The 9,988-nt window shown below is 37.8% G+C and overlaps 2 protein-coding genes across 3 annotated transcripts; one reads left to right on the top strand and one right to left on the bottom strand.

Moving 5' to 3' along the window:
* Positions 1 to 332: 332 nt before the first annotated feature.
* LOC113322931 (histone H3.3-like) lies at positions 333 to 1,681 on the bottom strand. 2 transcript variants are annotated; one of them, XM_026571120.1, is made up of 5 exons: positions 1,534 to 1,681; positions 1,335 to 1,420; positions 985 to 1,061; positions 786 to 876; positions 333 to 686 (listed from the first exon to the last, which is right to left on the bottom strand). In XM_026571120.1, the coding sequence occupies exons 2-5, from the start codon at positions 1,404 to 1,406 to the stop codon at positions 516 to 518; spliced, it is 411 nt and encodes a 136-aa protein (XP_026426905.1). In that variant the 5' UTR covers positions 1,407 to 1,420; positions 1,534 to 1,681; the 3' UTR covers positions 333 to 515. The 2 variants fall into 2 exon arrangements, with proteins under 2 accessions (XP_026426905.1, XP_026426906.1); XM_026571121.1 differs by having other exon boundaries at positions 1,335 to 1,437; positions 1,534 to 1,587.
* Positions 1,682 to 2,432: 751 nt separating this feature from the next.
* LOC113323884 (ERC protein 2-like) lies at positions 2,433 to 9,184 on the top strand. Its single transcript, XM_026572232.1, has 6 exons — positions 2,433 to 5,031; positions 5,351 to 5,901; positions 6,095 to 6,971; positions 7,117 to 7,284; positions 7,380 to 8,286; positions 9,157 to 9,184. The coding sequence occupies exons 3-5, from the start codon at positions 6,476 to 6,478 to the stop codon at positions 7,952 to 7,954; spliced, it is 1,239 nt and encodes a 412-aa protein (XP_026428017.1). The 5' UTR covers positions 2,433 to 5,031; positions 5,351 to 5,901; positions 6,095 to 6,475; the 3' UTR covers positions 7,955 to 8,286; positions 9,157 to 9,184.
* Positions 9,185 to 9,988: the final 804 nt, after the last annotated feature.

Consider the following 9,988-nt stretch of genomic DNA (forward strand, 5'->3'; position numbering starts at 1 on the left):
AATACAGCAGTTCGTACTAACACCTTCCATTCAAAGTTCAGAGTTTCATAAAACTACGTATTCTAATACTCCAAAACAGTGCGATCATATTACAAGTGAAGCCAAATAGAATTTTAGAAGTGAGTTTAATGAAGCTGCTATTCTAATTCTTCAAAACAGTTCTGTGACAGATAGCAAGTAAACAATTGAGAGATTTCTGCCTACAAAGTTCAGTTCAGCATGGATAAAATTGATAACATGGTCACATTAACAACACATACAAGATGAAAGAAAGGGGATGATCTGCTTCATTCATTGATTCCAATTCCCACCAAAAAGAAAAGAAAAGAAAGAGAAGCAAGAAACAGTTAATTCAATGGAACAGTAGTGAAAGATAATGATCTATTGAGTTTGAAACTGTCTGCCTTTACATCATAGAAACTAAAATATGCCCTTATTAACACCACAGGAACTAAAAGGAAAATTTAACCATATGGCATACAGGAAATCAGGAAATCAAAAGATTAACAGACAACCTAAGCACGCTCCCCACGAATACGCCTTGCAAGTTGGATGTCTTTAGGCATTATGGTGACCCTCTTGGCATGAATAGCACATAAGTTGGTATCTTCAAAAAGTCCCACAAGGTAAGCCTCAGCAGCTTCCTGAAGTGCAAGGACAGCATGACTCTGGAACCTCAAATCAGTCTATACATGAAAACACAGACAGAAATGTTAGAGTCAGAAAGAAATCAAAACACAATTCCATAATCCAGACATATATTAATAGAGAGGCTAAAAAGTTACCTTGAAATCTTGAGCAATTTCACGAACAAGGCGTTGAAATGGAAGCTTACGTATCAAGAGCTCGGTGCTTTTCTGGTACTTCCTGATTTCTCTGATTATAGTTCAATACAAACAGAAATTAGTTGGAGTTGGGGCTTTTAATCAAAAACATGGGTTGACAAATAAGATAAACAAAGTACTGTTATCTCAATTTACATACCTTAGAGCAACAGTACCAGGGCGGTAACGATGGGGCTTCTTCACTCCACCAGTGGTTGGTGCAGACTTTCTTGCAGCCTTCAAGAAAACAAACCAAAACAAATGTTACTAGATAGTTGAGTTTAATTTCATTTGAACAAATTTTATTCGTACTAAGACCAAATTCATTAATGAATTTAACAAAATCAAATGAAAAAGATTCATTTAAATCAGAAAATCTTCAACACTATCAAATTGTCAGAAAATTTCAAAATCCTAGAATCAAGAAATGGGAGAACCACATTCAATCGGAGAAGAAAATGCGACACTAATCGATCATGCAAAAGTTAATATCTTATAATCAAAACACACCTTAGTTGCTAACTGTTTCCTTAGAGCTTTCCCTCCCGCAGATTTGCGAGCAGTTTGCTTAGTACGAGCCATTGCTTCAAATTAATCTACAAATGAAAAGGAACTGTAATCAGAAAAATAGTGATTAAAATCAAGAAGTTGACAAAACTAAGCAAATTTATGAAATCAGTAAAACTGGGATTAGGGTTTCTAACTTTACCTGAACGAAAGAAGAGAAGGGAATCTGTTTGGAATAAACTATGAAGAGATGAGAACGAGGAAGAAATATTCGGGGTATTTATAATAGACGAAGGGAATGAGCAGCGAACCGTGTGGCTTCTTCGGATTGGTTGATTTTAGCTCTCTCGGATCGTCAAAACATGGTAAAACACCCGTAAATACTAAAACCTCCATCTTTCTTCCAGCCTATCTGACTGGCTCGATATCTTTCGCTGCCTCTGGAGATCGTCGTGGATGGCTCATGTACTGGTGCGAGACTTTGACCCTAGTTGGACTTGGATTGCCTTTGATTCCAAGATTAAGGCATCCTCTTTTTTTATGTTATTTTTAATTGAGGGAGGATCCCTCACCCTCCTATTCTCAAACTATCTCTCATTTTGAACACTAATTTTTTTTTATGAAAACCAAACGATAGAGTATTTGAAATTAATATTTTCAAGACATGTTCGTTTTACAAAGCTCTATTTATCCATAAAAAATGAGCACACTCTGAAATATATAATTCCGTGATCTACTACTTTAAAAATTAACGTATTTTCAACCGTATATTGGTAGATGGTGAGGTTAGGTATTTTGGAATGTGATCCTTTTTGATGGGTAACACAAGCATATCTCCAAAATATCCTGGCGTTATTAGGGGCGACACAAAAAGACAAAATAGGTTGAAAATACTTATATGTCCCTTCATAATCAGTAGTTTAGAAAGAAAAAAATTATCTACCTATTGTGATTATGTTCTTCTCTTCCTAGCTTTTTTTTTTAAATAATTAAATTTGGGGCTTGTACCATAATCGGTAGGCAATAAACATCATGAAACTACCGATTCTGAAAATGGAGAAATCCAACATTCCATTGGTTTCTGAAAAATCTGAATTTAGGGCTACTACCATAATCGGTAGATAATGAACGTAATGCAATTACTGATTGTACAATCGATAGGCAATAAACATCATGAAACTACCAATCGCCAAGCAAAAACTTGTCGGGATTGAGCTTAAGCTGAAATTTTCGAAGACGTTGAAACACCTTTCTTAGGACACCTACATGATCCTTGCTATGTATATATTTTGCCACCATGTCATTTACATATATTTCCATCTCTCTGTGCATCATGTCGTGGCAAATGGTGGTCATGACTCGTTGGTATGTGGCTCCGGCTTTTTCAATCCGAAAGGCATGACTACGTAACAAAATATTCCCCATGGATTGATGAAGGATGTTTTGGTCATGTCTTCTTCTGCCATTCTAATCTGATTATATCCGGAGAAGCCATCCATGAATGAAAGACACCCTTTCCCGGAGGTATTATCGACTAAGATATCGATATGTGGCAACGGGAAATCATCCTTCGGACTAGCATTGTTCAGGTTGCGGTAATCAATGCACATCCTTACCTTTCCGTCTTTCTTCGGAACAGGTACGACGTTAGCCATCCATTTCCGTGTAAGTAACTGCTCTGAGAAAGCCTGCGTTGAGCTGCTTTTCCACTTTTTCTTTGACTTTTAAGGTACATTCTAACCTTAGTCTCCTGAGCTTTTGCTTGACCGGCTTTACATCTGGATAAGTCGGCAAATGATGAACCACCAAATCAGTATCTAATCTAGGCATGTCTTCGCAAGACCAGGCAAAGATATCCTCGAACTCAGTGAGTATCTTGATCATCTCCGTCATTTCTTCAGCGGATAATATTGTTCCAATCTTGAAATTTCGTGGTTGTTCTTCTGTCCTCAAGTTGATTATTTCGTCTTCGATGAATTGTGGCTCTTTTTCATGTTTTTCGACACTATTTTGGATCTCTTCTGGAACATCTTCCAGGCAGATTATCATTTCTTCATCCTCATACTCAAAATTTCCCGCAATATTATCTTCCAAATCCAAGACGTCATATTGATTCACATTCTTTCATTTTTGATATCATGCTTTCTATATTTTTTTGTTTTTCAAAATTTTCATTTTTTTTTGGATTTTCTTTAAAATTAAAGGTGCATTAAAAATACAAATACCATCCTCCAGGGCCCACGAGGATTCTTGCGGTTCATCCTTCCTTAGTTGTGGACCCTCATCATCATTCCTACCAGGTTGTTTTTGTTTTTTTCCTTTGGTGTCTGAAGAAGTTCCGACATCCTCTGCATCTTCATCGAGAGTTATCATGCAGATGCTTTAATGACACGACTTCCCCATTCTTCTGGCGTTGATCCTCCATAATTTTTCTCTTTGCTCTTCAATGTGTTGTTCCAGGTTTTGATTAATCACCTCGGGGAAAATCTCCGAAAAATGTCCGATAAAAGCATTGATCGTTTCCGGCCACGTTGCATGCCGAACGTGGTCATTCGTTGAATACCATACTGATGCACCGTCTGTTAAGCTTTTTCTGTATTGTTTCAAATATTCTCCGTTTATTTCTAACGGTTTCATGGACCACAAGAATGATTTGAGGTGCTTAATTGGAGAGCCTTTACTGTTATAGATAGGGAGTTTTTTCCTTCTAGGAAATTACAATCCTAAGCATGTAACGACCATGCATTCCTGGATTGTTTCTTCAGTTTCTTGGGTTGGGCTAGCTGGACTCTCCTTTTGCTTAGGAACTTCCAGTTCACACCCATCTTCTCCTTCATGTACGCTGGATTTGCCTGCGCTGTTAGTATGAGATGGAGAAAAAAAATGACTTACCCCTTCATAAACAGGTTCTTTGGATTCCTTTCTTTTGCTAGAACTTCATTCTGCTATTACGGGTGCAATCTTTGTTGATGTGGTTGGTACTGGAAACTGTTATTCTCCCTTACGGATAGACCACTTTTGAAAGGATGGCTGGCGTCTCCAATCAATCCCTTGATCTTCTTGCTTCTTTCTGAAGGTTGTAGAGTTTCCTCGGGTCGAGATGTATCCTAAGCCGGACGTATCGAATGCCTTCTTTCCAAATATCAATATTGGTTGTGTAGGCCCTTGTTGTCGGAGCCCAAGTCCCATCCCAGGGAAGAACTTGCATTTTTGAAGCATTTTTGGAATGTTTTGGTTCCGATATTTGAATTGACTCGTACACGCACGACTACTTTTCACTCCGGCTTCACCCTCATGTCGGATTTCCTCTATATAATTATGAATTTTCGGGACCATGTTCACATAAACTTGATGGGCCCTTATTTCATTCTCACCATCATCTGCATGTATAGTTATTAGTTTATTATCCATCCAGAACCTGGCTTTCTGGTGAAGGGATGATGCGCCAATCTCGTTCTTCTGCATCCATGGTCGCCCTAGCAGGAGGTTAAAACTCGCGGCGATATCCATTTCTATCGTTCGATAACAGTGATTCTGTGACGCTTATAAGCGTTGCAGTTTCCCGATTTTCACCATTTTCTCCATTTTCTCTTCATTGTAAACACCATTTGAGCTTAATAAAATATTTTGAGAGGTATTTCACCATGATGAGCTAAACCCAGCACTAGGACAACGGAGAAATCTGTATTTCATCCATGCGGTAATTTAAATAATTCTTTTTGCACCAATTTTAGTTGAATTAAGATTTTAAGATTTTCTATAATGCAGAGCTTGTTATGGTAAGATATTTAATATCTGTAAGAATGATGCGTTGTTTGATTATGGTCAGAGTGAGGAAAACATCCCCAATAAATATCATGCGTGGATGATTTTCAGCTACCCCTTAACACAATCCTAAATATTGTTAAAGAAACTTGGTTGTATCTTTATCACGCTTTACTTCTATTGGTGGCTAGTGGTGTTGCATATCTTTATCATGCTTTACAGCTGATTCAGTTGATGTGGTGTTTATTCTGCAGAGTAAAAATAAGGGGAAGTTTACAGTGGTGTTAATGCCCGATGGAAAATCCTTCTTGGGCAGAAGAAAGAAGTACGACAAGAAACCAAGAATGAAGCTTGTTTGGAGATTACGATATTTATGATTATTAGAAAGGAGTCCTAAATCTGCTGCTGGTGTTGAATTGTACTTCATCATGCTTCTCCATGTTAAACCACCAATAGCTTCTTGTTGATTTACCTTTGATTGCTTGAGTTTTATAATTTTGCCATCTCATTTTAAAAACTGGCGTGTCTCTGTAGAGGATAGAAAGTAAATTAAGATATTATGGCACGACCTGAACGGGGATAAATAATTGTTGAGATGCTCAGATGCATAATGTTAATTCATTTGGGAATGGTGGTAATTTCACAGTGCTTCCATCTCCGTACTCTTGCTAGCACATAGATACATAGGTCTAGTATAATAGGTTAGAATCGAACCCAGGGTGTTATTGTCGCGCTAAATGTCCTTACATTGGAAAAGGCTTGGTTGGATGAGACAGACGTGGTAATATACAGACTGTGAATAAGGGTAATGTAGTTATGTACTTTTTTTCTCTCTATCACTCTTTTCAGATTATCGTTGTTATCTAAAGTGAATAAGGGTAACTGAGTTCCTCATGCACTCAACAGTCACCCAAGGCAAACCCATGAAATTGTAACTCTGATGTTGTTAGCATAGACTGTGTTTAGTAAGTGTCCTGACAATTTTTTATGAATTTTAGGTGCTGTAAGTGAGCGCAAGACGGATGGCTCTGTGCTTATTGTAAACAGTGGAGGACTGAACCAACAATGAACTGGGGGTAACTGAAGCTTTTCCTTATCCCGCATCCAAATCTGTCATATGTTTGATGCCTCTTAGTTATGGGGGATGGTTTATTAGTTGATTACAAGTGCTTTAGTGCTTCTTACTTCGCAACAGAAACATTTCTCTCTATTTCTGAACTCTATTTATATTTCCCTTCTTGCTTTGTAAGCTACAAGCTGTCCACTTCCTCCACATATTAAAGTACTTGGAATACCAATTTCACAACACTTTCAAAGTTGAACCCACAATAATTTCCCCCCCAATTCTGTACTCCTGTCCTCCAAGTGATTTTTAGGGCATGATGAAGAAGAAATCTCAGAGAAAGGCGGCCGGTGGTGCTGATGATGAACAGCCTTGCAGATTCAGAAAAAACTATTGCAAGAATGTCAGTGGTGATAACGATCTACAATTTTGTCAAAAACATTACAATTTTCACATCAATTTCTTAAGAAACAATCCTTCGATTATAAAGGAGTGTCATCGTCATCTTCTCGAGTCTTCAACTCCAGATCTAACCAATATTAACAAGGAGGAGAAGAAGATGAAGAAGAAGCAGAATCAGAAGAGTTTCATACCACCAGATGAAGAACGTTGTTGTAGAAATGATAGAGTAATATGGAGATACAAGAGGAGGAGACATGCTACTGATGATACTAAATATTGCGAGAAACATATATTGTTAAGCAAAATAACAAGCAGCAGTGGAGACACTAGGGATTCAAATTGCTTGAAACGGCCGAAGAAGCGGCAGCTGACAGACCAACCATCTACTAGTAATCCTACCACCACCTGCTGTGAGTAACTCTAAACATACATTTCTTCCCTCTTTTCGTTTCGTTTGCTTCCAATTGAGAAATTTCCTAGTTTAATCTGTTGACCCCCCTTATGAATTATTCCAGTAATAATCACTGCAATGTCTATCTAATTGGGGATTTCTAGGTGCTCGTTCTGCCAAAATCGGTGCAAAGAGGAAAAAAGTCGAAAGAATTTCCGGACAACTAAAATCACCGACAGGAATCAGGGAAACTAGGGCCTCGAAACGGAGGAGGATGGTGTCGGAAGGTGATGGAACAAGTAATCAACCAGCTACAAATGATAACTGGGAGTGTGAGTAACTCTTATATAACTCTTGTTCATAAATTAAGGAGTAACTATCAGTCAGTCACTGTAATGTCTAACTAATTGGCTTTTTTTCTATCCAGCTGATAGGAGGGGTGATTCTGCCAAAATTAGGGCAAAGAGGAAGAAAGTCAGAAGAACGGAAAGATCTGGAGAACTGAAATCATCAACAGAAATTAGTGAACTTGTGGTAGAATTGGAGAAAATGGACCATTGTAAGACTAAGTGTATTGAATTGTCTGTGGAGCTTGAGAAGAAGGCATTGGAGCTTGAGCAGAAGGAATTGGAGCTTGAGAAGATAAAAGTGGAGAAGAAAGTTGAGCTTGAGAAGAAGGACTTGGAGCTTGAGAAAATGGAAGTGGAACTTGAGAAAATGAAAGTGGAGCTTGTGAAGAAGAAAGTTGAGTGCACTAAACTCCAGGCTGAATTAGCAGAGGCCGAGACCAGAAGGACTGCTGCTAGAGATGAGGATGCAAGTAAATATTGGAAGAACAAGTGTTCCGATTTGGAGAGTCTGGTCATGAGGATGGAAATTGAATATTTGACAATGAGATGTGAAGCGTCTCGCCTAACTAATTTGGAGAGCCTAGTCCTGAGGAATGTAAATGAAAGTTCATTATTGAGATGCGAAGAGTTGTGTAATTCTGAAAAGATTTAGTCCGACGTGCGGGTTTTGCAGAATGAAAGAGGACTTTTGGGAACTTGGTCTCAGACTCGGCTAACGATGGTCATAGTCTGGGCGAACCAGAAGATTCTAATAGTTTTATTCATTCAAAAACTTCTCTTGGTGTGGTTGTCCCATGGATACGCTGGGGATGAAAACTTCAGTAGGAACAAAGACGAAATAGAGTGGAAATCTGAGCCTGAATTGCTTTCTTCATTTGAAGAGGATACTGAGCTCTGTACGAAAGCTGTTTGTGCTCTCTATCGACAGGAAATATCCGAGGACGAAATATCAGCGGGGTTGTACAATCACAGTGACATACTCAGGTACATTAAGAATTCTTTACACTTTTCCTTCATTTTCAATTCCATTATGTTTGAAACTGCATGAAATCACTGTTTTTGCAGTGACAGTGCATTGGCTTGTTCAATATTGCAAAAATTTGTAAGCTTGCTGCATTTATATGCAGTCTATGTTCAATTGTTCAATCTATTTCATGGACCCTTTTCATTCAATGTACTTCATGGACCTTTTTCATATTCTGCTGCGAAATTAATAGGTTATGCTATAAACATCCCAAATAGATGAATTATGCAATTCCTCTGTTATTTCTCTTTACCTTGAGAAATATGCTCTCACTTTGGCGGTCAGGGGGAAATGACCAGATCATACATCTACCGTTTTCTTTATTACTTGTATATCACAACGTCTGAAAACTTATCTTTATTCCTCGGTATCAAAATATGTCAAGGGGAAATGACAATATCATCCATCTGCCCCTTCTTTCATATCCCAGCAAAAATATAGCACATTCTCTCTACTGCAGACTTATGGATATAAATTCTGAATATAAATGGCGTCGACACTACCTCTCTCATCAATATTAAATTTCGATATCTGCTCTGACTATGGACTTCGTATATCAATTATCAACAGAGCTGGGTGGACTAGAAAGTTTAGTGGTCGAGGTTTTCATGATTGTCGGATAAAAGATTTGTTGCCTTCCAGAGATTTCATATCTGTAGTTGTCATGTGAACGGTGGGAGCAAGCTATTTTCCTGATCATGGCTGCACGTGCACAGGGCTGGAAAGCCAGACCACAAAATTTGCCAAAATGGAAATGAGAAGAATCGTATATTTTTTTAGTTTTCCATTTTCATAGACTTTTGGCCTAGATTGATATTTTCTATTAACAGGTGGACTACTTTGGCCAAGTTTATAATAGGTGATGACTGCAAAGGTGACGTAAAGAAGTCTATGAAAGAGTCGGAGACATTGGATCCTAAAGCTGTTGACGACTGTAAGAGGCTGGCTAGAAGATACTCGATTCATATATTTGATATCTACCAAAACGGAAAAGATCCTTTTTTCCATCCAGCTAGAACTGCCAGCCATGGAGAACAAACTGCTAAGTGATAGATTATTGCGTAAGTGGCCTTCATTTTTTGCACTAGACATTGCAATCTTAAATCTCCTTTTAACCTCCTATAATTATGTACACTAATCAAATGGAAAGCTGATTAATATACCTGTGGTACATTGATGTGTATTCAATCTGTAGTGTAGTAAGTCATAGTATGCTAGCTGCACTTATAGTTGTTTTGATAGGTGTACATGGTGAAAATAACAACCCATTTTTATCTTATAACATTTCTGTAGCGTCTAGAGGATCATTTCTGCACTGAAATATGTCAAGCAGCAACAATATGCGTTTACCCGTTTAGAGATAATGTTAGTCTGGTCTTGATCACAACTTCTCTTTTGCAAAGTTGCTTCTTGTAATTCATGCGCCTAACGTATAGCATTTACTCGTTTACTGATAATGTTTGCCACAAGTCTATTATATCTGGATCAATGTTAAATTTTAAACTTTAAAGGGTGTTTGGATATTAAAAGGAGATATGTTTTTACTTTTCGGGAAATTAATCCAAAAATTAAGAGCAACAACATTTTGTTTTATAAAAAATAAATTCTTTTACTTCTAGAACGTTATAAAGACTTAGCTCTAACCCAATTCCTCTAGTTTGC

The sequence above is a fragment of the Papaver somniferum genome, chromosome 11 (genome assembly GCF_003573695.1).
Source record: "Papaver somniferum cultivar HN1 chromosome 11, ASM357369v1, whole genome shotgun sequence".
In the NCBI taxonomy this organism is placed as follows: Eukaryota; Viridiplantae; Streptophyta; class Magnoliopsida; order Ranunculales; family Papaveraceae; genus Papaver; species Papaver somniferum.

What these genes read in the sequence shown, in the direction of transcription:
- LOC113322931 (XM_026571120.1), bottom strand. Translation starts at nt 1,406, where the DNA reads ATGGCTCGTACTAAGCAAACTGCTCGCAAATCTGCGGGAGGGAAAGCT. An exon ending in GGAAACAGTTAGCAACTAAG is followed by an intron (nt 1,062 to 1,334) that starts GTGTGTTTTGAT and finishes GTTTTCTTGAAG; the next exon opens with GCTGCAAGAAAGTCTGCACC. An exon ending in AAATTGCTCAAGATTTCAAG is followed by an intron (nt 687 to 785) that starts GTAACTTTTTAG and finishes TTTCATGTATAG; the next exon opens with ACTGATTTGAGGTTCCAGAG.
- LOC113323884 (XM_026572232.1), top strand. Translation starts at nt 6,476, where the DNA reads ATGATGAAGAAGAAATCTCAGAGAAAGGCGGCCGGTGGTGCTGATGAT. An exon ending in TAATCCTACCACCACCTGCT is followed by an intron (nt 6,972 to 7,116) that starts GTGAGTAACTCT and finishes GGGGATTTCTAG; the next exon opens with GTGCTCGTTCTGCCAAAATC. An exon ending in TACAAATGATAACTGGGAGT is followed by an intron (nt 7,285 to 7,379) that starts GTGAGTAACTCT and finishes TTTTCTATCCAG; the next exon opens with CTGATAGGAGGGGTGATTCT.